At 40.7% G+C, this 26,867-nt stretch overlaps 3 protein-coding genes across 5 annotated transcripts; 2 read left to right on the plus strand and 1 right to left on the minus strand.

The window, feature by feature from the left end:
• Positions 1-362: 362 nt before the first annotated feature.
• fam199x (family with sequence similarity 199, X-linked) lies at positions 363-6,635 on the minus strand. 2 transcript variants are annotated; one of them, XM_007242339.3, is made up of 7 exons: positions 6,534-6,635; positions 5,600-5,773; positions 3,614-3,833; positions 2,634-2,786; positions 2,381-2,542; positions 1,012-1,260; positions 363-704 (listed from the first exon to the last, which is right to left on the minus strand). In XM_007242339.3, exons 2-7 carry the CDS (start codon positions 5,764-5,766, stop codon positions 531-533), a joined length of 1,125 nt encoding a protein of 374 aa, XP_007242401.1. In that variant the 5' UTR covers positions 5,767-5,773; positions 6,534-6,635; the 3' UTR covers positions 363-530. The 2 variants fall into 2 exon arrangements, with proteins under 2 accessions (XP_007242401.1, XP_049340005.1); XM_049484048.1 differs by lacking the exon at positions 6,534-6,635 and adding an exon at positions 6,276-6,414.
• A 2,286-nt stretch (positions 6,636-8,921) lies between these two features.
• Positions 8,922-13,431, plus strand: commd5 (COMM domain containing 5). 2 transcript variants are annotated; one of them, XM_007242340.3, is made up of 7 exons: positions 8,923-9,170; positions 9,502-9,662; positions 10,146-10,174; positions 10,267-10,317; positions 10,431-10,526; positions 12,996-13,071; positions 13,248-13,431. In XM_007242340.3, the coding sequence occupies exons 1-7, from the start codon at positions 9,062-9,064 to the stop codon at positions 13,347-13,349; spliced, it is 624 nt and encodes a 207-aa protein (XP_007242402.3). In that variant the 5' UTR covers positions 8,923-9,061; the 3' UTR covers positions 13,350-13,431. The 2 variants fall into 2 exon arrangements, with proteins under 2 accessions (XP_049340022.1, XP_007242402.3); XM_049484065.1 differs by lacking the exon at positions 10,431-10,526 and having other exon boundaries at positions 8,922-9,170.
• Positions 13,432-14,044: 613 nt separating this feature from the next.
• Positions 14,045-23,946, plus strand: LOC103029053 (LON peptidase N-terminal domain and RING finger protein 3). The gene is made up of 12 exons (XM_007242341.4): positions 14,045-15,315; positions 15,784-15,902; positions 16,300-16,422; positions 18,315-18,467; positions 18,597-18,798; positions 19,345-19,432; positions 20,123-20,237; positions 20,382-20,503; positions 20,663-20,821; positions 20,905-21,067; positions 21,263-21,412; positions 21,985-23,946. Exons 1-12 carry the CDS (start codon positions 14,742-14,744, stop codon positions 22,141-22,143), a joined length of 2,127 nt encoding a protein of 708 aa, XP_007242403.2. The 5' UTR covers positions 14,045-14,741; the 3' UTR covers positions 22,144-23,946.
• The last annotated feature ends 2,921 nt before the right edge of the window (positions 23,947-26,867 follow it).

The raw sequence follows: 26,867 nt of genomic DNA on the forward strand, positions 1-26,867 counted from the left end.
GTGGTTATTGATCTGGTAGTGGTGGTTATTGATCTGGTGACGGTTATTGATCTGGTGGTGGTTATTGATCTGGTGGTGGTTATTGATCTGTTGGTGGTGGTTATTGATCTGTTGACGGTGGTTACTGATCTGGTGACGGTGGTTACTGATCTGGTGACGGTGGTTACTGATCTGGTGACGGTGGTTACTGATCTGGTGGTGGTGGTTATTGATCTGGTGGTGGTGGTTATTGATCTGGTGGTGGTGGTTATTGATCTGTTGGTGGTGGTTATTGATCTGTTGACGGTGGTTACTGATCTGGTGACGGTGGTTACTGATCTGGTGGTGGTGGTTATTGATCTGGTGACGGTTATTGATCTGGTGGTGGTTATTGATCTGGTGGTGGTTATTGATCTGTTGGTGGTGGTTACTGATCTGTTGAGTGTTTTTCGATTAATTAAGACTCATCATTAAAAGTGATTAAAGGAAAGATGAATGACAGAAAGTGACAGAACCGAGGCTTAGAGGGAGCACTGACTGATTCACTCTTGTCACATCAGGACATCAACATCATCCCCGTGATCTTCCTCCTCAGTGACTTTGAGTGACAGGACCTCCTCATTGAGGAACAGCCCACTGAGTCTCTCCTTGCGAGCCTGACGCTGTTCCTTCAGCTGCCGTTTCCTCAGAGCCTTCTGCTGCAGCTTCCGCTGCTTAGAGCGTTTCTGCATAAAAAAAATGAGAATCAGAAGAATTCATGTTCCATAAAGTTTCATTTACAACAGCAGACCTTTATAATAAACAGATAAAGTAACTAATCAGAAATATCTGAGACCTTCTTTGGTGTTGCCTAATAAAAAAAACATCAACATCTTTGTAAGAATGATAAGATGAGAAATCCTTTAGAACCAAATCTAACCTAATTACAAATGTAGTTTAGTTGGGTTTTAAAGTAAAGTCACGACTGCTGGGATGAGATTGAGTTTAAAAAAACAAAAGCCTAAACGTCGTAACGGGACAGACTCTACTCACCTTGGAGTCTCGGATCCGTTCGGCCGCGGTGGCCAGGTTGCCGTCACTGTGGGCGCGGCTGATGTTGGTGGAGGAGTTGGAGCCGGAGGAGCCGGTGCTGCTGCTGGCGCTGCTCACCATGCTGGCATTGCTGCTGCTGTGGGCACTAACGCCGCTGGTGCTGCCGCTGCTCGCCACGCTCCGTTTCCAGCCGTCCCGTGTGCTGCCGGTCCTCTGCCGCGGACTGTGCTCTCGGATATAGTTCCTCACCTGAACGATACGGAGACAGGCAGTGCTCTAATTAACATTAATCACACGGAGTGTGGCATGCCATAATCTAGGGTTACCTTTGCTATTTTTAATTATTTTCAGGTCAAATTTCTGCCGACAGTCCATGTAAATAGTCCAGCAGGGGGCGCTCACTCTTTAGAATGCTGAAACAAATCATAATAAAAATAAAACTGCTCATCATGTCAGTAACGGAGAGAAGAGAAATGAATTTAAGGCAGCGAATGTTAGCACCCGGGTACGATTTAGGATTCCACCCCTTAATCAAAAAAACGGAGAATAAAAGTGAAAATTTGAAGGAGCCACTGTGGGAAATGCTGAGCAGAATTTGGACAAAATTCATTTGTAAAGTTTTTTAAGTTATTTTTTGTATCTTAGGTGCAATTACACATTCTCACCCAAACCCTACAGACTATCTCTTGAAGATAACAAACTCAGCTGTGCAGTGTAGTTTACCCTAATTACTGGAACAACTTATTTTTGGTAAAATGTAGAGAATTACACATTGGTGTCAGGCCTCTTTCTATTCTGTGAACTTTACAATAAAGATTAATCATACGGGTAATTAAGTTTTTGAATTTTAAAATGGCTCTTGTATTCAAACAAATCTACTTTTTAGAAATAAATGTATAGGAGAGAGATTGAAGTTACTAAACTGTAAAAAATGAAATTCAGTTAAGAATGTAGATTGCCAATATTTTCAGTCATGCAAAAACTCAATTTTTGTTCTTTCATTTTTATATAATTTAAATCTGGCCGTTGTTTTTTAAATTGTGTGAAATTGTCGAGATGTATAGACCAAAAGAACATAACAAAACTCCTTTACATCTATAGTTTTTTAATAATAGTACCAACACTGTTACTTAGACCTAAATGCCAATAGCATGTGCCTTAATTTAAACTGAAATTTGTTTATTAACATTACACCAAATCTGATAAGGTCTACACTGATTCTAAACATATTCAGCAAACAAACCCCGCCCCCTCCACGCCATAGCGCAGAAAACTCCATCACGACATAGATATTCAAAAGTTCTACTCCAGTTTCTACAGATAATTTGCAGGATAATTCAGCTCTCAGTAACAGGAAGCATCGACTGACCTGTTTCAGTTTCTCGTCCGTCAGGCAGTTCAGCTCGATGATGAACTCGCTGTCTGTTGGAGATATCTGAGCACTCGGATCAATTATTTTAATGATGTCCAGCTGCTCCCGCAGGCCCATCTCAGTGCTCACCTTCCGGCTCAGGTACTCGATATACTCCACCTGAAAGTTAAAACAGGTTTAGCCCAGTAAACAGTAAAAACCTGACCAGCGTTCCCTCAAAATAACAGCGATGAAACTGCAGAGCTGTTACCTGCTCATCGTTGGTCATGGCACTCCAAGGCAACTCGTCCAGATTTCCATGTGATTTGATCTTTCTTTTTGAAACAAGGCAGGGTGAGCTCGGTACACTCGGTATGATGTCAGACAGCACATCACTTCCGCTGGCGATGTCACTTCCTGGTAACTGAGAACACAAAAGATGGAAAAAAAAGCGTCATGGATAATTTTAGTTTAGTCGAATTTGGTGAACAACATCACATGACTGTTGTTGTTTATTTCATTTAACAAAGTAATAATTAGTCCATGGTATCATATTTATTCACTCCAGAGAGTCCTATTCTTTTGGCAATATTTCTCTACAAGGACTGGAAAAGCTGTGTGTGCATTTGCACATTTATGTTAGCAATGTGTTTAACTTAAAATAAGTATGCCTTCAATAAAAGGAGTGTTCACAAACACATCTAAATATTACTCCTGTCAGAGTTTAGACAGTTCTCTGGTTACTTTACTAATTTTACTGTTAAAAAGTTTCTTATTGTCGAGTTTAAAGGTGTAATAAGTTCCTGATCAGAGCAGCAGCCGAGAGACCCATGATCACTCTGGAGGAGCTGCAGAGATTCACAGCTCAGGTGGATCAGGAGAATCTGTCTACAGGACGACTATAAGTCGTATAATTGTTGTATAATTGTTGAAAGAAAGACGTTAGAAGTGCTGTTTGTAGCTACAAGTCATGTAGAAACACAGCAAACATGTGAAAAAAAAAGTTCTGTGGTCAGATCAGACCAGAGTTGAACTTTTTGGCCTAAATGCAAAGCGCTATGTGTGGCGGAAAAGTAAACAATATATTTTCGTTCCATATCACAATTATGTGATACTGTGTGTTGTTCTATCACTTAAATCTTAATAAAATACATTTAATTTTGTGGCTGTAAGGAGACACAATGTGTTCAGGGGTATGAACATTTTGGCAAGCTACTGTACAAAACAAACAAGCAACTCATCAGGCTTTACCTGCCACTCAAACTCACTGTCGGACCAGTCCCAGTAGGTGCTGATAGAGGAGGACACATCACTGCAGACGCTTCCCTCCGGGAAAAGGTCGAAGCTGGTGAGCTCCTGGTCATCCAGCAGAGAGTAGCAGTCGTCCTGATCGCCCACCGACACGGAGGAGAAGAGCTCCTCGCTGCACTCTGAACTGGCCACACTGGTGCCGCATGAGGTCAGGTTCCATCTACACAGAGCACAGCGTATTATTGATTAATATTCAGCAGTTCTGAATCTCACACCTCACCTTCTACTGACCACTGCTCTTCATAAACAATTATAAATAACACCATCAATGTTTTTTTCACTTCCTCCATTTTTACTCTTTGAGAAAAGATTTACAGTATTGTTGGAACATTGCTGTCAGCATTTCATTGCATTCGGTCACAAGAACATCAGTGATGGAGCTGTGGATGAAACTTTCAACACCACCATGGAGAAGCAGTCAGTCGTCCAGACGTCTACATCACTTTATTATTGTGGGGTAATAAGTATTTGTGTCCTTTAATCAGTGTAGTATTACTGCTTTTTATCTGGAATTCACCTGCAATAAATTGACATGCAGAATTAACCCAGGTAATACTTATACTTATAAGTATACTTATACTGACATGTCACAAAATACTTAAGATTATTTTTTCTAAAAGATTTATAGTGCTGGAAAAAACTACAGAACTGAAAAACTGTTAATTTTAATGCGAAAATCAATCAGTCCTGCTTAGATTCTATTTACTTTTATTTCCTTTTCCAAATAAATTGATATTTACTATTTATTACACATTTAAAGCAAAGAACTGTGTTAATAGCACTGTATTACTTTAAGACATCTAGGGACATATATCAAGGGTGAACTCCTGCATGGAGTAAGGAGCGCTCACTAAAAGCGAGAAGACATAAGCTGTTTACAGTGCAACCATTTCACAGCTAAACATCAGAACTTAACAATCAAACAAGTCATTAACATTTATAACATCCCTACCAGATATCACTTACTCCCTTTCTGGACACACCTGAATCAGTTCAAGTATTGCAACCCATTTACAGGTACAGCTAAAAAAAATAGACACTGCACTGAGTTTGGACTTGATATAACACAGTGGATCAACACCAGCAGATGACATGTCTCTTGGTGGAAACTTCACACTAGAACTCGAGCAGTTTGGACTGTGCGTCTCTCCACTCTTCCTCCAGACTCTGATCCCTTCATTTACAAATGAAATGTAAAATTTACTGATGATCAGTGATGGTTTGGAGAGACATGTTCTGGTTCTGTCATCTGCTGCTGTTAATCCACTGTGTTTTATTATCAAGTCTAAAGTCAGTGCAGTTTTGTTTTTCCACAAAACCTTACAGCACTTCATGATTTCCTCTGCTGACTACTTTTATGGAGGTGTGGATTTCATTTTCCAGCAGGACTTGGCACACTGCCTGCACTGCCAAAAGTACCAATTGGTTTTACATAATATTCTAATTTTCAGAGACACGGATTTTTGCGTTTTGATTGGCTGCAAGTCATGATCTTTAACAATAAAATAAATAAATGCTTAAAAAATGTCACGCTTGGGTGAAATACATCTATAACTTATGATGTAAAGTAAAATAAAGTAATTATTCTAATTTTCTGAGATACACATGTAGCACAAAAAAACGCTGCAATATCATTAGCAACAGAAAATGTGACTACAAATTGCAGTCATTCACTTTTGTAGCTGCTGCTACAATTCTAAATTCAGCTATAATAAAACATCTCAAATGTACCGTTGTATTAATTATTGCACTAAATTTAAGAACAAAACTAAATTTAAACTCAACGTCATTAACAGCACATAATTAAAAACACAAAAATGTTTTGTTTGTATCGGGTCATGCCATCATTATAATTAAGAAGTGATTAATTAAACTCTCAGTTCTATTATTTTGAGCCAGAGCACAACAACACAGACAATACTGTACCTGTTGCTATGAAAGCGCCGCAGAGGGTCAGTGCGATGACAAGAGGACAGCTGACATCCAAAATCACTAACATCCAATGTACCATCTTCACTGAGATTTCCCCGCTGAGACAGCAGAGGAAAAGGCTCCTCTGGAGCGAGAAACTTCTCATAAACGTCGTCAGACATCTAGAACCTGAACACAAGAGTCACACTTCTCAACAAACTTCAAAATAACAGAAAATAAAGAACCTGATTCTGCCTAGTAATAACAAACATACAGTTAATTCACTGACGATCCCCAATCTCATATTCTCCTGACATTTTAAACATGAATGTAAAATGATGTAAAGAAAGATGTGAAGAGGTTTACATGCTGTTCTAGATTATTCTAATGACACTAAAGCTGCCGGGTCATGTTCTCAGCACACGCTGCTTAAGTAATCAATCAATTTTCAATTATCTGTAAAATGTTTTTCTTCAGATTCTGAAATATCTAAAGAGAAATATTTACACGTACGTTACGTGGGAATGTTTTACTCTTAAACATAATTAGGTTCTGATTTTCCTGATTTATTCAGTAAACATTTGATTTGGTTAAAGACCAAATCAGAATTTATTAAACCCCAGTGAACCCGCACTAAACCCGAAACTAAACCAGACACTAAACCCGCACAGAAACTTGCACGTAAACTCACCAGGCCTCTGTGTATCTTAAGCATTAGCATTAGCATTAGCTTCCATTTCCAGGCCTTTTGTTGACAGGATTTGTTAGCGAGTTAGCATGCTAACCCAGGACCAGGATTACAGCGCGGGATTAGCTGAATGTGCGCGAGCAAACGTTTTAATCGGACTCAAATATAAACTGGTTAAAGTCTGATTACATAATTATTACAGAATTAAGTAAATAAACCGATATAATAAAGAGTTCTGGGTTTAATCCAAATTCTGCCTACCTGTGTTTATTTTCTCAGATCGCGAGCTCCATATCCGCCCCGCTGCCCCTTCCGCGCGCTGCTCCGCGTTTCAGCAGCACGTGACTTACTAACGGTGACGTAATCACTAAAGCATACCTGCCCCGCGCTTCCTGGGAACACAGTATACAGATCAGCGGATCCGAGCAGAACCTGCCTGACAACAGCCCTAGCAATAGATATAACAACACAGACCCTATAACAACACAGACCCTATAACAACACAGACCCTATAACAACACAGACCCTATAACAGCACAGACCCTATAACAACACAGACCCTATAACAACACAGACCCTATAACAGCACAGACCCTATAACAGCACAGACCCTAAAACAACACAGACCCTATAACAACACAGACCCTATAACAGCACAGACCCTATAACAGCACAGACCCTATAACAACACAGACCCTATAACAACACAGACCCTATAACAGCACAGACCCTATAACAACACAGACCCTATAACAACACAGACCCTATAACAGCACAGACCCTATAACAGCACAGACCCTAAAACAACACAGACCCTATAACAGCACAGACCCTATAACAACACAGACCCTATAACAACACAGACCCTATAACAGCACAGACCCTATAACAACACAGACCCTATAACAACACAGACCCTATAACAGCACAGACCCTATAACAGCACAGACCCTAAAACAACACAGACCCTATAACAGCACAGACCCTATAACAGCACAGACCCTAAAACAACACAGACCCTATAACAACACAGACCCTATAACAACACAGACCCTATAACAGCACAGACCCTATAACAACACAGACCCTATAACAGCACAGACCCTATAACAGCACAGACCCTAAAACAACACAGACCCTATAACAGCACAGACCCTATAACAGCACAGACCCTAAAACAACACAGACCCTATAACAACACAGACCCTATAACAACGCAGACCCTATAACAACGCAGACCCTATAACAGCACAGACCCTATAACAGCACAGACCCTAAAACAACACAGACCCTATAACAACACAGACCCTATAACAGCACAGACCCTATAACAGCACAGACATTGTATCGGTTTGTGGAGCATATCGTCTGAAATGGCGCTACAGGTTCTACATGTTTACCAATTTTCGTTATTCTGCCTAAAAAATTGTGAGCCACATTTTTGAGAAAAGTTTGCAGACAATTTTAAATTGAATCCTATGAAGAAATGTCAAAGATGAAGAAACTCCAAAAACAAGTAACCTTAACAGGTATAGATCTGACAATCCTACACAGGTATTTGGTTGTACATCAAAAGCTGTGTGACGAGAAAGTGATATGATTTTGCTAATAGAATAATAAATATACAAAGATTATGAAGAACAGGCTTTTCTAAGCCAACTTAATAAATGATACTACTACTACTGCTACAAATAATAATAATAATAATAATAATAATAATAATAATAATAATAATAATTATTATTATTATTATTATTATTATTATTATTATTATTATTATTATTATTCTAAAGTTTATACATTTCTGTTGTAAACCTTTTAAACATGCTCTCCAACATTAGCCTATCAACCAGTCAGCTCAGTGCCTTTCCCTCATAAACCCATTTACTGTAGGATAAAAGATAGGTTTTGTTTTCTACTTATTATAGTCTAATAGTTTAGCTCCATTCACCCCTATTCATTTGGACTGACCCGCGGGCTCCTTCTGACAACACCACACCAGGAGCGCGTGCATTACGTCACTTAATGATGTCGCGTTCAGCAAAACATTTTCTCTTATTCCAGATATTAAAGATAAAAGCTCTATTCAGTTAGTCAGATTAAGTTAAATCCATTCATTAAATTATTATTGACCTGTTCATTAACCAACAGTCAAAAGTCTGGATAAACCCTGGTGTTTTTTATTTTATGAGCGATAATTATTCTATATATTCTAACCCAGAATTTCTTGTTTTTACTTTATTTTACAAATAAACAATTCAGCAGTGGATGGTGGTACGAAAAACTAAATCATAAATCGGAAATGTTCAATGAAAAGTCCCGGGGTTACTAAGACAATTTAAATAAACTCTTTAAGAAATAAACAGATCAAAACAAAATAACACAAAATTACACAAAATAACAAAAAAATACAATAAAAAAACACATAAAAACCACACAAAAACACTGTAAGAAACACAAAATAACAATAAAATACACAATAAAATAAACACAAAATGAAAAAACACAATCAAAAGAACAAAAAAACACACAAGAAAATACACAAGAAAAAACATAAAATAACAAAAAAACACACCTTAAAAATAGAATAACGTAAAATCTGCTTTTATTAATCACAGCACGCGCTAGCTTCTTTCCCATAATTCCGTGCTGGCGAGTCACATGATCCAACAGCGAAGCCGAACCAGAAGTGCCGCTTTACAGAAGTTTACAGGGTTATTCTGGGTTCTGCCGGGTTATAATGGGAGTTTTTTGGGGATGAAAGCTGGTTTTGGAGTAAAAACAGAACCATGGCGGAACATGTGGGGATATTCGGGGGGAGAATTCCAGCAGAAGTAGAAACTCTGTCCAAAGACTTAAAGGATTTAGACAAAGAGCTTTTCAGAAAAATCCTTAAAGGTAAAATCAGCCAGCAGATCAGCTACACCTAAAGAAACACTCTTATTTACAATAGTGAACATTGACTTTTGTGACAACAATGCCAGTGGTGAATAACGTGTTGTTGTGGTGAATTATGTGTCACAGTGGTGAATTTTGTGTTATTGTTGTAAATAATGTGTTACAGTACTGAATAACGTGTTTCAGTTGTGAATAACGTGTTCCAGTGGTAAATAACGTGTTATAGTAGTGAATAACATGTTGTGAGTTATGTGTTCCAGTGGTAAATAACGTTTTGTGAATAACGTTTTACAGTGGTGAATAATGTGTTGTTGTGAATTGTGTGTTCCAGTGGTGGTGAGCGCAGTGGAAGGTAAAGACTGTGGTGAGGCGATGGTGGAAATTGGTGAGAGCGGTTCTCTCTCTGAGGAAAAGTTGAGCCGGATTGTTTCAGGTCTGTTTAAGCTGCTGAGAGAAGCTCTGCGTTTCCCTGGATCTTCAGTAAAGCAGGAGGTGAGTTAAGTTCTTTATATGTTATGTTTACACTGTATTATAAGTGAAGCTGTGTGTAAAATACTGTTTTTGAGATTGGTGATTATCCAGCCTCTTGTTTTTACCCATGCTCTTTTCACTGAATGCAATCAAACTCTCACAGTAATTTTGTTTTGCCTGATTCTTTCTGGTGGCTGTTTTTGCTTTTGGCTCTGAGTTTATGATGATGTTGGGGGTAAAGGGCGCTTTGTGAAATGAATGTAGAAAATAGTGATGCACCAAATATTTTACCTAAATTATTTTGCCAAAAATAGCAAACAAAACTCTTTTGATGTTTATCTAAAAAGACAGAATAATTTTTATTTTAGGATTTTTTCAGCAGCGACATCAATCTTCATTTTGATTCACAACTATTAGGAACTAATCTCTAAACATCAGAAAGCTTACCTCAGTCAGGTATACTTCTGAGATTTAAAAAATATATTCTTCATTTCTTTTCTACAGGGTTTTAAAGAGGATCTCCGTGAGCTTAGGTGAGTTATGGCATTACAAATTTAATCGATAACAGGTTTTTAAACTGTAATTTTTTTATTAATATTGTATTAATATATTTTGCAAAGTGCAGAATTTCAGAGGAATTCATTGCAGACATTGCCAGTGTCGTCTTTGGGAACAGGTACGTACCAAAAGCTAAGTAAATCTTTTTTTCGTAGGTTTATTGGGGAAGGTCTGTTTTTTTCTGTGAGCAAATAAACAGGAAGTGAAGAACAGTCTCATATCCTGTTTCAGGAGGTCAGCTCTAGATGCTGCGGTTACACAGAGAGGCCCAAGATTACCCAGTTTAATGGAATTCAGATGGAGAGTGGATGTTGCCATTTCAACAAGGTACAGTAGCATCCGATTTACGGTCAGTAAAGGATTCAAAGAGAATTTATTGTCATTCGCATCACATGTGGTACATGAGGTGGAACAAAATTTTAATCTCATGGTCCAGTTCTACCCAAAAGAGCAACTGTTATGTAAGATAAAGTAAAATAAAATAAGAATAAAATTAAATAGATTAATACACATAATATAAAAGAAGATTAGGGAAGTAGGAGCAACATTAAATAAAGAGTGCATAAGACACTTCTGCTGTAACAGCATGATGATTATAAATTAATGTCAGTAAGATAATAAAGTATCTCAGTGCAGTTTAAAGTGACAATGTTTGTATAGAGTAATTGTCCTTGTAAAGTATCAGTGCAGTTTGTTGTTTAGGTGGAGTTTAAGAGCCTTACAGCTTCTGGAATAAATCTGTTTCTGAGTCTGGTTGTTTTGCCCTTGATGCTCCGCAGCCTCCTGCCTGAGGGGGCGGGACAGGAAGTGAGTGGGCTGGGTGGTTGGGATCCTTCCTGATGCAGGTGTAGATGTCTGTGGTGCTGCGGAGACTGACTTCAACAATCCTCTGTGCAGGTTTACTCCTATAAACAGTTAAAAAACGAATATAAACTATAAAACTGAATAAAAGTTATTTAATAAAGCAGATCTGCTCTTACTTCGTTCCTCCGTGCTGGTTCTGAGTGCTGGTGTTCACCACAGCTCGCTGAATTTAGTAATTGTGCTCTATGACCTAATTCATTGAACTTTAGCCACCTTTATATTTAATTTGTTTTTATTACTAAAGTTTCAGTCACTAATACACTACCGTTCAAAAGTTTGGGGTCACATTGAAATGTCCTTATTTTTGAAGGAAAAGCACTGTACTTTTCAATGAAGATAACTTTAAACTAGTCCTAACTTTAAACAAATACACTCTGTACATTGCTAATGTGGTAAATGACTATTCTAGCTGCAAATGTCTGGTTTTGGTGCAATATCTACATAGGTGTATAGAGGCCCATTTCCAGCAACTATCACTCCAGTGTTCTAATGGTACAATGTGTTTGCTCATTGGCTCAGAAGGCTAATTGATGATTAGAAAACCCTGCAATCATGTTCACACACCTGAAAACAGTCTAGCTCATTACAGAAGCTACAAAACTGACCTTCCTTTGAGCAGATTGAGTTTCTGGAGCATCACATTTGTGGGGTCAATTAAGCGCTCAAAATGGCCAGAAAAAGAGAACTTTAATCTGAAACTCGACAGTCTATTCTTGTTCTTAGAAATGAAGGCTATTCCATGCGAGAAATTGCTAAGAAATTGAAGATTTCCTACAACGGTGTGTACTACTCCCTTCAGAGGACAGCACAAACAGGCTCTAACCAGAGTAGAAAAAGAAGTGGGAGGCCGTGTTGCACAACTAAGCAAGAAGATAAGTACATTAGAGTCTCTAGTTTGAGAAACAGACGCCTCACAGGTCTCCAACTGGCATCTTCATTAAATAGTACCCGCAAAACACCAGTGTCAACATCTACAGTGAAGAGGCGGCTGCGGGACTTTTGCGCTTCAGGGCAGAGTGGCAAAGAAAAAGCCATATCTGAGACTGGCTAATAAAAGAAAAAGATTAAGATGGGCAAAAGAACACAGACATTGGACAGAGGAAGACTGGAAAAAAGTGTTGTGGACGGATGAATCCAAGTTTGAGGATCACAAAGAAGAACATTTGTGAGACGCAGAACAAATGAAAAGATGCTGGAAGAATGCCTGATGCCATCTGTTAAGCATGGTGGAGGTAATGTGATGGTCTGGGGTTGCTTTGGTGCTGGTAAGGTGGGAGATTTGTACAGGGTAAAAGGGATTCTGAATAAGGAAGGCTATCACTCCATTTTGCAACGCCATGCCATACCCAGTGGACAGCGCCTGATCGGAGCCAATTTCGTCCTACAACAGGACAATGACCCTAAACACACCTCCAAATTGTGCAAGAACTATTTACAGCAGAAGCAGGCAGCTGGTATTCTATTGGTAATGGAGTGGCCAGCGCAGTCACCAGATCTGAACCCCATTGAGCTGTTGTGGGAGCAGCTTGACCGTATGGTACGCCAGAAGTGCCCATCCAACCAATCCAACTTGTGGGAGCTGCTTCTAGAAGCGTGGGGTGCAATTTCTCCAGCTTACCTCAACAAATTAACAGCTAGAATGCCAAAGGTGTGCAATGCTGTAATTGCTGCAAATCGAGGATTCTTTGATGAAAGCAAAGTTTGATGTAAAAACAATGTTATTTCAAATACAAATCAATATTTCTAACCTTGTCAATGTCTTGACTCTATTTTCTATTCATTTCACAACGTATGGTGGTGAATAAGTGTGACTTTTCATGGAAAACACAAAATTGTTTGAGTGACCCCAAACTTTTGAACAGTAGTGTATGTTACTAAATGAACTGTATTGAATTGTATTTTTCATTAAGAAATGTTGATTGTGTATTTTAGTTCCTTGGCCCGAGCTTTACAGCCATCCGTTCTTATGCAGTTGAAGCTTTCAGATGGAAATATCCATCGCTTTGAGGTAATTAAGCATTCTATAAACTTAAATAATTAAAATGACCATTGACTTAAACAGACATTCTTGAACATGCATTTGTTTACTGTTAGCTGTAAATTCATTGTGTTTTTGGAGTATATGGACATTGATTCCTGTCTCTGTACACACCAACTCATCTTCATTCTCTTTTTTAAATATAGGTACCTGTGTCCAAGTTCCAGGAGCTCCGGTATAATGTTGCTCTTATTCTAAAAGAGATGAATGACTTGGAGAAGCGAAGTATTCTTAAGATCCAAGGCTGACCTTTTCCTTACATATCTGCATATTAAGAAGGAAATCTGTAATTGACAAAAGGCTATTAAATCACTGTTATGGTTAACTTAACCTGGTGTCTGGTCCATATTTGAATAAACAACACTGTACCTGATGTTCAGGTATTCATAATGCTATGTAACTTTCTGCTGTGAATAATCTGCTGAATCTGGTCCAGTGATCTCGTGATGATTCCGGTCTATAGAGGGATGACAGATTGTGTGTGTAGAAATAAATGGGCTTCAGTCAGTGATTTATAAATTTATAATCCCTGCACCAATATTAGTACTCTTGAAGAGCATAAGCCTAAAATATGCTTCTTTTAGACCCCTAGACTGTTTTATGGATCTCTAATCCTCAGAGACTCCTCACTGAGGGAAGGGTTAGTATACACACACCCTCCTCCATATGTAACATCTGCACTTACTGTTAGCTTAGTAATTATATAATTTCTATCATACCAACAGTTGTGGTATACAGATTCAAGAAAATATGACTTTAATTTAGATGCTGTATTCTAAATATAGGTTAAAATATTACTAACCACTGAAACAAAAAATAAAAACGTGTAAAAATGTTCCTTGTGTAATGTGTTCCTAATGATTTGACAAGTGACTAAATACGGGTATATAGTGTGTGAAGTTATTAACTGAATGCGGGAGATCCTCTGTTTATAGAATTAGAGACAGTAGTGAGTAAGGGATTCTGTAGGCGGACCGCAGACACGTGACCCAGTTTCCTAATCAGAAAGATCTCGGGATAGTTGCCCTGGTCCCGTTATAGCCGCTGTCTGACACCGGGATTGAGTTCATATGATGCCTGACCCACATCTCCTCTCGCCGTGTTACATAATCCTGATCCTGCAGAGCGGCCGCCGCTCACCAATCAACCAATCACTTATTAATCGTTTCACTGATCAGTTGAGTAAAGTATTTGGACCAAACTAACTGGTACTGAAGAATCGGCCCGAGCCGCTGCTCGGTGCTGTAAACCGTTAGTAGGCGGTTAGTAGTTTGTTAGTAGGTGTGTAAACGGGACAGGTGCCGGTTCTTGGTTCGGGAAGGTTCGGATCAGGTGCAGCAGAACCGAGCTGACCGGCGGGGTGACCGATTTAATTCCCGCCCAGACGCGCCGGTGTAACATTGTTTTGTAACAGTTTTAGTGTCCCACCCAATGAGAAGGGCCGCTCTTGGTCACGTGATGCCCGTTTATGTAACGCTGTTTCCGCGCGCTGGTCGCGGAGTGATGGAGTTATTTGCGGCTCTTGCGCTGAGAGACGAACCGGGAGCTGCGCGAGCGGACAGCATGGGTTCGGGTTCCGAACTAGACCGCGGGTCTTAGTCGGCCAGAACCAGGAGAACAACCGCGCGTGCGCCGCTGCTATGGGAATGGAGCGCGCGGACTGCATGCTGGAGCTCGCGGCGGAGGCGGTCCGGTCCAGAAACTTCGAGCTGGCCGCGGAGATTTACGAAGTCCAGCTCTCGCGCTTTAGCGACCCGGCCGCGCGGCGCGAGCTGCTGCTGAGGAGGGCGGACGCTCTCGCGCTGCACGGTAAACTGAGCGAGGCGCTCGAGGCGTACCGGAGAGCGTCGGAGCTCGAGCGCCTCTGCCCCGCGCAGCTGGAAAACCTGCTCCGGTGTCTGTCCGGACCGGCCCGCGGGAGAGACGGAGCGCGCGCGGAGTCCGAGGACACGTTCGCGTGCGGGATCTGCGGGGGCTTCCTGCGCGAGCCTGTGACGCTGCCGCGCGGACACAGCTGCTGCAAGAGCTGCCTGCAGCTCGAGCGCGGCGCGGGGGTGTTCGGGTACAGGGTGAACGTGGTTCTGAGTAACCTGCTCAACAAGTGGTTCCCGGACCAGCAGCGCGCGCTCCGTCTGCGGCGCGAGGGGAACGCGCTTTGCGGGGAGAGGAGGCTCGAGGCCGCGCTGCTGAAATACAACGAGGCGCTGCGCGCGGGTAGGTCCAGTGGAGGGGGGGTGGGGGGTATGTAAATGAACATATCATATAGTTTATATGAGTGTTTGAAGTGTCACCGAAGCATCAAAGCCTGTCAATCACCTGGAAGCGCGAGCGCGTCATCACCAGTCTAGCTTTCATAAGCGCGTGATGACGCTGCAGGGTTACGTAGATGGGTTGAAAGGGGCGGGGCGAGACTAAGATGTAATGTAGGCTAGCGGAGCAGCTCGTTGCGTAAAGCAGCACTACTGCCCGGGGGGTGTAAAAGGGGAGGGAGGGGGTATTGAGCAGAGTTTGGGTTAGCAGAACTGATAGTGATTTACAAAACACACACATATGCATACACACACAGACTGTCTCAGATAATAAGGGGAATGAATTCTGCAGTAAATTATAATAATTAATAATATAATTATATGTAAGTTAAATAAGTTATACTTTGGTAAAGTAACTCTTGTTTCCTCACAGCGCCGAAGGATCACCTGCTGTACAGCAACCGATCTCAGATCAACTCCAGCCTGCAGAGGTTTGAGGACGCGCTGAGTGATGCTGAATCCGCCTGTAAACTCAAGCCGCTCTGGGTAAAGGTGAGAGAATTACATCCCTGCAGTTCAGACCCGATTAGCATATTTAGAATCCTTCATTTTCTTTCAGCTGTTTTATCTTTAAGGTCCCATAAGAGTTTAAAAAATCAAATATACTCTTTCTAATATTAGAATAATAACAGGATATTTTAGCATACAGTCTTTCTTTACTATTTGTAATTTATACACTCTATATGTACTCCTCAGGAATAACAAACTGATGAAAGAATTAAAAACTTTTTTTTTACTTTGAGGTGAACAGTATAATTATAAAAATGAAATCCTGCTGATAAACCGGCCATGTTTGATTCAACACTAACATTTCATTCTATATTAGTAGCATTTTCACATAAAAATGTTAAAATAATAATTTAATAATAATATAATTTTTTTTATGTAGGGACACATCAGAAAAGCCCAGGCTCTCTCTGCTCTCAGCAAACCTGAGGAGGCTTTAACCGAGTACCTGATCTCCATCACACTGGATCCTGAAAACAAACTAGCAAAAACAGAAGCACAGAAGGTGAGCATCCACTCAACCATCACCACCACTCAACCATCACCACCACCCCCTCAACCATCACCACCACTCAACCATCACCACCACCCCCTCAACCATCACCACCACTCAACCATCACCACCACTCAACCATCACCACCACCCCTGAACCATCACCACCACCCCCTCAACCATCACCACCACCCCCTTAACCATCACCACTACCCCCTCAACCATCACCACTACCCCCTCAACCATCACCACCACCCCCTCAACCATCACCACCACCCCCTCAACCATAACCACCACTCAACCATTACCAGCACTTAACCGTCACCACCACCCCCTCAACCATCACCACCACTCAACCATTACCACCACTTAACCATCACCACCACCCCCTCAACCATCACCACCCCCTCAACCATCACCACCACTCAACCATAACCACCACTTAACCATCACCACCACCCCCTCAACCATAACCACCACTCCACCATTACCACCACCACCACCCCCTCAAACATCACCACCAATCAACCATTACCACCACCCCCTCAACCATTACCACCACCCCCTCAACCATCACCCCCCCTTAACCATCACCACCACCCCATCAACCATCACCACCACCCCCTCAACCATCACCACCACTCAACCATCACCACCACTTAACCATCACCACCACCCCCTCAACCATCACCACCACCCTCTCAACCATAACCACCACTCAACCATCACCACCACCCCCTCAACCATCACCACCACCCACTCAACCATCACCACCACCCCCTCAACCATCACCACCACCCACTCAACCATCACCACCACCCCCTCAACCATAACCACCACTCAACCATTACCACCACCCCCTCAACCATCACCACTACCCCCTCAACCATCACCACCACCCCCTCAACCATCACCACCCCCTTCAACCATCACCACCACCCCCTCAACCATAACCACCACTCAACCATTACCACCACTTAACCGTCACCACCACCCCCTCAACCATCACCACCACCACCCCCAACCATTACCACCACTTAACCATCACCACCACCCCCTCAACCATCACCACCCCCTCAACCATCACCACCCCCTCAACCATCACCACCACTCAACCATAACCACCACTTAACCATCACCACCACCCCCTCAACCATAACCACCACTCCACCATTACCACCACCACCACCCCCTCAAACATCACCACCACTCAATCATTACCACCACCCCCTCAACCATTACCACCACCCCCTCAACCATCACCCCCCCTTAACCATCACCACCACCCCATCAACCATCACCACCACTCAACCATCACCACCACTTAACCATCACCACCACCTCCTCAACCATTACCACCACTCCACCATTACCACCACCACCACCCCCTCAACCATCACCACCTCTCAACCATCACCACCCCCTCAACCATTACCATCACCCCTCAACCATCTCTACCCCCTCATCCATCACCACCACCCCCTCAAACATCACCACCACTCAACCATTACCACCACCCCCTCAACCATCACCCCCCTTAACCATCACCACCACCCCATCAACCATCACCACCACTCAACCATCACCACCACTTAACCATCACCACCACCCCCTCAACCATTACCACCACTCCACCATTACCACCACCACCACCCCCTCAACCATCACCTCCCTCTCAACCATTACCATCACCCCTCAACCATCTCTACCCCCTCATCCATCACCACCACCCCCTCAAACATCACCACCACTCAACCATTACCACCACCCTCTCAACCATTACCATCACCCCTCAACCATCACCACCATCTCTAACCCCACCATCACTCCCTCAACTATCACCATCACCACCCAAAACCACCCCACCCCACCTGATCTCTTATTGTATTTTTTTTTATTTACAGTTGCTGAGTGATCTCCTAATGCCAGTAAAAGATCACGTCCAGAAGAAAATTCTTGAAGATACAAGTTTTACGTCTTCCAGGACGAGAGTGAAAAGTGTTCTCTGTTCCATTTCAAGCTTCAGTGAATTGTGTGGTTTACGGAGATCTTACACGGTGAGGAGAAATGAAAGATCTGAGCATAAAGTTAATGAAAAAAAGTGAATTTTGAAATTTGAGATATAATAATTACAGAGTCAGAACTCAGGAAACGAGTTTAAACAGATTCCAAAATCTTTATTGCAGGACTGCAACAACTACATCAGCAGCTGTGGGGATCAGCATGGCAGGTCGAGTTTTGATGATCGTAGTGAAAGTAAATCACACTCCAGGAGTGACAGTGACCGATCTTCCAGCATCATCAATCACAGCCTCTTCCTCAAGCGAAAACTCAGCCCCGAAAACGAAGCAACGGGTGATGATAACACATGCAAGCGTTTTAAAGCAGGTAAAGCCCGGCTCTAGTGGCTTTTTTCATTTTACATACATTTGCCTAATTTACATTAAGACGTAATGAATATATGTAAGCTTTTATATGTTACAATTTCTGCTGCCAGGTAATTACATTTATAATCAAAGTAATGACATCAGTCATTAACAGATGATGTAAATACTGTGTATCTCTAGACCAGTTTATTATATCTGCTCCTATATTCACTTTCTTCATTTTCATTCCTTTATGGCTGCAGGTTACTTAAATCTTTAGATAGTGACCACAGATCACTGCATTATTTTATTTTAAAACATTTGAAATTAATGTGGTAATGTGACAGCCATAATTACAATACTAATACATAATCACAAAGCTTTAATTATTGAGTTTAATTATAGTCATGCTGCCACAGGATTTGTTCTGAAGGTTATTTGACAAAGATATTTATTGAATATTTGTGTTGTATTTAAAAATCTGTTAAGTTATTGTGATGCAATTTAATATGCTCTGTTTTTTTAAATGGTACACAGCTAATTATTGTTACTGGTATTTTGTTTTTAGATGAGCAGAGAGAAATGCGGACAGCATGGGGTCATGTGACCGTTGACCTCATTGACCCATCTGATCTCGAGTGCTCGCTCTGTATGAGGTATTTAATTTAAGTTTTATTAATAAGAGCTACAGTGTACGTCCAAACCATTCATTACGAAAGTGTTGGGGATGAGGTGGGGAGTCGGAGATGAGGTTGGGAGTCGGGGATGAGGTTGGGAGTCGGGGATGAGGTGGGAATGAGGTGGGGAGTTGGAGATGAGGTGGGGAGTTGGGTATGTGGTGGAGATGAGGTGGGGAGTTGGGGATGAGGTGGAGGAGTCGGGGATGAGGTGGGGAGTTTGGGATGAGGTTGGGAGTCGGGGATGAGGTGGGGAGTTTGGGATGTGGTGGGGATGAGGTTGGGAGTCGGGAATGAGGTGGGGAGTTTGGGATGAGGTTGGGAGTCGGGGATGAGGTGGGGAGTTTGGGATGTGGTGGGGATGAGGTGGGGAGTTTGGGATGAGGTGGAGGAGTTGGGGATGAGGTGGGGAGTCGGGGATGAGGTGGGGAGTCGGGGATGAGGTGGGGAGTCGGGGATGAGGTGGGGAGTTTGGGATGAGGTGGAGGAGTTGGGTATGAGGTGGGGAGTCGGGGATGAGGTGGGGAGTCGGGGATGAGGTGGGGAGTCGGGGATGAGGTGGGGAGTTTGGGATGTGGTGGGGATGAGGTGGGGAGTTTGGGATGAGGTGGAGGAGTTGGGGATGAGGTGTTTGTATGGTTTTGTTTTATTGCATGTCTGTGGTTCTAGACTCTTTTATGAGCCGGTCACTACGCCCTGCGGACATACCTTCTGTCTGAAGTGTCTGGAGCGATGTTTGGACCATAATCCCACGTGTCCTCTGTGTAAGGAAGATCTTTCAGAGGTAAAATAGCATTTCCTAATTGGCTGTTATTCAGGATGCGTATAAAAATGCTTCTTGTGTTTGATTGCCGCTCCAAACTAGATACAGTGCGTTATAATTATCATTCAGTATAATTTATCAGTCTGTTTGTCATTTCTCGTACAGTACTTGGCACAGCGACAGTTCTGTAAGACGATTCTGATGGAGGACATCATATGCAAATACTTCCCTAAAGAACTTGTGGACAGACAGAACCTTAATAAAGAGGAAATCGCAGAATTATCAAAGTAGGTGTTTTATTTGCTTCATTTTTCTTTCATATTAAATGAGCTCTCATATACCGAGGATCTCGCAGGGGTTACTGACGTAAATAAAGTGCCACTGAACTTTGATTAGATGTGATTTCGACATCACTCTATCTGAACATGTCTTATAAACTTTTCCAGTTTGAACAAGAACGTGCCTATTTTCGTCTGCACTATGGCCTTCCCCACGGTCCCCTGCCCACTGCACATCTTCGAGCCCTGCTATCGGCTCATGGTCCGGAGATGCATGGAAACAGGAACCAAACAGTTTGGAATGTGCATCTCTGACTCCAGCAAAGGGTAAAAAAGGGAAAAGCTAGTGTGTCTTTATGCAGTTGTTTAAATGATGCAGTATTTGGCTAAAGCCTGAGTATTATGTGCAGGTTTGCTGATTACGGCTGCATGCTGGAGATCAGGAATGTGGAGATCTTTGCAGACGGGCGTTCTGTAGTCGACACCATCGGCAAGAGAAGGTTCAAAGTAATCCAGCACAGTCAGAGAGATGGATACAATACTGCAGATATCGAGTATTTAGAAGATTTTCGGGTAAGGAATTAAACTTTACATCTAGACGTTGACGCTTGTTTTGTGTCAAAAAGTATTGAATTAGAATATTAGAATACAAAGAGAATACAAATTAGAATACAAAGAGATTTGACCAGAATCTAAATATTTTAATTTATTAATTAGTTTTAATAAATTATATCAACAAATATGGTAATGTATTGTTTCATTTGTTAGATAACTGGGGAAGCAGCAGAAGAGCTGCAAACGCTCCACGATTCCGTTTATGACCAAGCGCTGGTCTGGCTCAACTCTCTCAAAGCAGAACAGAAAGAACGGATCGAGGGCCATTTTGGTCCGATGCCAGTGAAGGATTCCGATCCACAGGTATCATTTATTAATACTCAGCACCAGAGCTTTAGTGTTTATTACTGCTCATAATCAACCATAATCATGGAGTCATTAGTTGCTTAATTGACTACAAGAAACCATATTCCATATTTCATAACTTCAGAAGTATTTGTTCTTCTTGGAAAAGTCTTAGGGTTTAGTGTTGGGGTTCAGTGTAAGGGTTTAGTGTGTAGGGGTTTAATGTAAGGGTGTAGTGTTGGGGTTTAGTGTTGGGCTTTGGTTTACGGGTGTAGTGTAAGGGTGTAGTGTTAGGGTTTAATGTAAGGGTGTAGTGTTTGGGTTTAGTGTTGGGGTTTGGTGTAAGGGTGTAGTGTTTGGGTTTAGTGTTGGGGTTTGGTGTAAGGGTTTAGTGTAAGGGTTTAGTGTGGGGATTAGGGTTTAGTGTTGGTGTTAGGGTTTAGTGTAAAGGTTTAATGTTAGGGTTTAGTGTTGGGGTTAGGGTATAGTGTTGGGGTTAGGGTTTTGTGTTGGGGTTTAGTGTTGAGGTTTAGTATTAGGGTTTAGTAGTGTGATCTGGTTTTCACTGCCGACTGTTGTTTCTGATGCAGGCGAGTCCTAACGGGCCGTCGTGGTGCTGGTGGCTCCTGGCGGTTTTTCCTCTCGAAGGTCGAGCTCAGCTTCCTTTTCTGGCTCTTCCGTCTCTAAAAGACCGACTGACTGGAATCCGCAGAGTCCTTCTACTGATGGCGCGAAACCGCTCTCGCTGACTTCTCGCCTCACCGCCGGTTTCCTGTTTCCTCACCAGTCTCTCTACACCAGTCTCTCTCTACACCAGTCTCTCTCTACACCAGTCTCTCTCTACACCAGTCTCTCTCTACACCAGTCTCTCTCTACTCCAGTCTCTCTCTACACCAGTCTCTCTCTACACCAGTCTCTCTCTACACCAGTCTCTCTACACCAGTCTCTCTCTACACCAGTCTCTCTACACCAGTCTCTCTCTACATCAGTCTCTCTACACCAGTCTTCTCCTGGGAAACGTGGGCTGTAATGTAACGGCAGCACCAGCTGAGAATTTGCCAGATTTTTGCAGACTGATGATTCTAATCATGTACCTGATGGATCTTTTGATGCTTTTTTAATATTATTTTGCTTTTGGGGCTATTTTGTATTTTATTATTGTTATTTATAAATGTGTGTGATTTTTATAAATGTGTGCGGCACACGTTTTTTCAAGACAAATGTGATATTCTCAGCTCCAATAGTGAACAAAAATAAACCAGTAAAAATGTACAAATCAACACATATTCAGCAATCAGCTGAATGTTCCTCTTTGCTCTGGTATGAGCTAAATTAAACACTGATGGGATATTATTTATTATATTTAGATTCCTAATATCAGTGTCTGTGTTGAAGGCACATATAGGACAGTTTAAAGTACAGTAATTCTGTAGATGTTAAACACAGATTCAGGCTGTTGAGAAAATGAACAGTATGTAACCGTACTTGTTTTTAACCTAAGCTTTGTTTAAAGGTCTAAAAGTGTCACATTTTGTTGTAGGCAACACATTTCAGTTTACTGCACGTTAAAATCACCTGTGATTAAAACGATGCAAAACAAACATAAAAACTGGCAATGTTAAAAAGAACGCACAAATGCAATAATGACTATTTTACAGCAGTAGTGTAACAAAAGGGAAACTATATATGCAGATATTAAAGTTTACAGTTCAGTGAACCATATTTATTTGCACAAGAGTTTTAATAGTTTGTTTGATATTTTAAATGAAAATGAAGTTACTAACCCTGTACTGTACTGTATTATTTGGTTATATGTTATGTGCTCCTAAAACTGAAAGAAAGGTTAATCAGAATTCTCATTAGTAACAAGACAGACACTCTGAGACCAACAACGTCTTTTTTCTAATGTTAATTTCTTTAACTTTTTCACGTTTTCATAAAAATGTATGTATGAAATGTATGTATATAGTGCCTTAATTCTGATTTCTTCCATAATATCAGTGTTTAATGAAAATATATGAAAAGTATCCAAAGTATACAAGTACATAACTGTAGCTTTGCTGTGAAGAGCAGATTATATTATGGCTCTACTGTAAAACTCCCTGAAACTGTATAAATATAAATTGTTAATTATTGACTAAAGGGGCTTTTCAAGGGACTTTAAATTACTAATTACAGTCTGCAGTGTTTTCTTGTTTTAGAGAGTGGATCCAGTATTTAGATATGTCTACACTTAGCTTCCAACACTTCCAAAATTAGTTGAAACCACACGAAATAAGACAACAATTCTGAACCTCATAAAATTAAATCAGTTATTTGCACTAATATTAAAGAGTTGACCTACCTCTGATAAGGTCTAGTAGTTCTTCCGCTGAAATGTTTGGACCTGCGTTGTTAATTATTTATAGAGTCTTATTTAGTTTTTTTTTTTCATTGCTTCTAAATGTTTATCTGTTTATGAAACTGAATGTGTGTCACATCTTGTTTTTTATTTGTCTTTTGGTTTAGGGGATGCATTGTTACCTGAAATAAATGTAATACAATCAAGAATACTGTTAAAGGATCATGTACTGAATTTTTGCGCAGAAAGAGTTTTTTAATTATCTGATATTTTTTTAAAGTGTTTAGGACCTTAAACGTTATTATAAATATTAATTTTATTAGTAGTTTTTTTTGCATATTTAAAGGATTTTAAAGTGGGTAGGATATGTTTTCCTGTGAAGAGAGAAGTTAAATGGGTCACACGTGAAGCACCACCGGCTCCACTGACCCACATGATCAGACTCAGGAATAACCTGTCCCATGTCTGACCAACTGGACGCTGACTGAGGGAATGGATTCAATTCGCCAGATCCGTGTCAAGTGGGCGGAGTTACCAGGATATGTTTAATAAGGCTTACATAATGGGGGCACTTTCATACACGAGTTGCGTAAAATCTTTGAAATGAGGTTAAGCATGTCTGTGGGCTATATACTGTTTTTCTACAGTAAGTGTGATTGAATAAAGATAAAAATAAAAAGACAAAACACAGAAATGTTATTTGCTTTAGAACAGTTTTAATATGGATGTATATAATAAAATACAGGTTTTTATTAGCAGCAAGTTACTTATTACTGATTTAAAATTCATTGCTTAGAACAGCTTGAGAACAGAAACTCCGTTTTTGCCAAATCAAATTACGCAACTTAAAGAAGGTCACTTGATGCTCGGCTGCTTTGGGAACTTGGAGGGTGCAGAATCCCCCAACAGCCCACCCTGAAGTTAAAAATCATGTAACGGACAAAAGTAGGTCAGAGCGGTGCATTATGGTAGATGTTATCTAATTTACCCAGAAAGGAGGCATATGGACAGTTAAGTGGCTATTCAGCTTATTATTGAGAGTCACGGCTGGGCTAGTTAACCATATCTGAATCCCCCAACCCCCCCCCCTTAAGTCATTATTTATTAATAATGACTTAAAGATGAAGATGTCAGTTATATCATATCAATGGGATTATATTATGTTTACACATAATTAATGTAAGCAAAACAACATAAATATTCCCCCTAGCCCCCAGATGAGATTAGAGGTCAAATTATAAGAAAAACAAATAGGAAATATTAAAATGCGGCTCATAGCAAATATTATATGAGGCCAGTCTGAGACTCATAAGCCCTGTGAATCTTCCTGCTGTTAAACTCTTATGTTAATCTAAAATTTGTGTAACTTTAAAAGTAAAAAAAAGTAATCAAATTTGGATTAACACAAAGTTTCGTCACCCAAACCACGAGACTCTTCCACAGCATTGATTGTTTTGCTGTTTATACACTTTCAAATATGAAAACTGCAAAAAACAATTACAGTAATAAATTCCTGTACAAAACACAACCAGCTACACATCGCTCTTCCTTACGCTCTGAGGACGAGTTCTTCACGTGAGCTGTAGATCAGATAACCTCCTTACTTACTGCTGATTCGCCTATTCCCGCTGATTGACAGCCTCTAGACCAGTGATATCGAGCGTACAGCAGGACATCTGTGGCTAAATTGAAACGTTATATTATTTTTTATTTCTTAACCTTGATGGATTAAATTTCGATGGGTAAATTTAGGATATAAATACTCCAATATTAATTTTTGGGTGAGTAATCTAGTTAACATATATAAAGATTTTCGTCGAGTTTAACTGTATTTTTATTGTATTTTTTGTTGCTGGTGTATACGATTTTTAATATAATAAAAGTTAAATTTAAGTTAGTTTTGTTTTTGTATAAAGATCACTCGCACAAACACACACACACACACACACACACACACACACACTACTGCACTCACACAAATTCCTCATATTTAACTATACTTTTAAATGTATTTTAACATTAAAATGCATCCAGGATTACATTATATAAATTTCTCTGTTTGTTCAGACAACATGCTCTTGTGTTATTATGTTATGTAATGATTCACAAAATTCATAACTACAGAAATTCAGTTTAAGAAATGCTGAAGATCTGACTTATGAGAGAATAGCCCCCTCTGCTGGTGAGAGAGGAACCTAGCCAACATATTAATTAAATAAAAGATGAACTTTGACAAATATTAGATAACTTACTGTTTACTAACAATGAACTAACAATGTGGAGCTGTGCACTCCACAAATCTGGCCTTTATGGAAGAGTGGCAAGAAGAAAGCCACTGTCGAAAAAAGATAGAAAAAGTGCTGTTTGTACAGCAAACATGTAAAAGAAGGGTTTGTGGTCAGATCAGACCAAATGTGAACTATTTGGCCTAAATATAAACACTATGTGTGGCAGAAAAGTAACACTGTTCATCACCCTGTACACACCATTCCCACTATGAAACATGGTGGCAGCAGCATCATGCTGTGATGATGCTTTTCTTCAGCAGGGACAGGGAAGCTTGTCAGAGATGAAAAGATGGATGGAAATAAATACAGGACAATCCTGGAAGAAGTAAACCTGTTGGAGCCTGTAAAAGACTTGAGACTGGGAAGGAGATTCACCTTCCAGCAAGACGATGACACTAAACATACAGCCAGAGCTACAGTGGAATGATTTAGATCAGAGAATATTCATGTGTTAGAATGATGCAGTTAAATAAATCTCATTGATCTTCTGTGGAGAGACATGAAAACTGCTGTTCACAGACGCTCTCCATCCAGACTGATCTTCAACTGTTTTATAAAGAACAATGGAGTAAAAATCTCAGTCTCTAAATGATCAAAGCTGGTAGAGATATATCACAATAGACTTGCAGCTGTAATTGCAGTAAAAGGTGTCTCTACAAAGTATTGATATAGGGGGCATCAATACTTTTGCAAGCCACTGTAAATGGCCTGCCTTAGGTATTGAATACAGCTAGGCTGCAGCTGTGTGCAGATAATACTATTCTATATGCATCAGCTGCAACAGTTAATGATCTTTCTAACAGGTTGAAGAAAGAACTAAAATCAGTGACAATTAACTAATTCT

The sequence above is a fragment of the Astyanax mexicanus genome, chromosome 10 (assembly GCF_023375975.1).
Source record: "Astyanax mexicanus isolate ESR-SI-001 chromosome 10, AstMex3_surface, whole genome shotgun sequence".
Classification (NCBI taxonomy): domain Eukaryota; kingdom Metazoa; phylum Chordata; class Actinopteri; order Characiformes; family Acestrorhamphidae; genus Astyanax; species Astyanax mexicanus.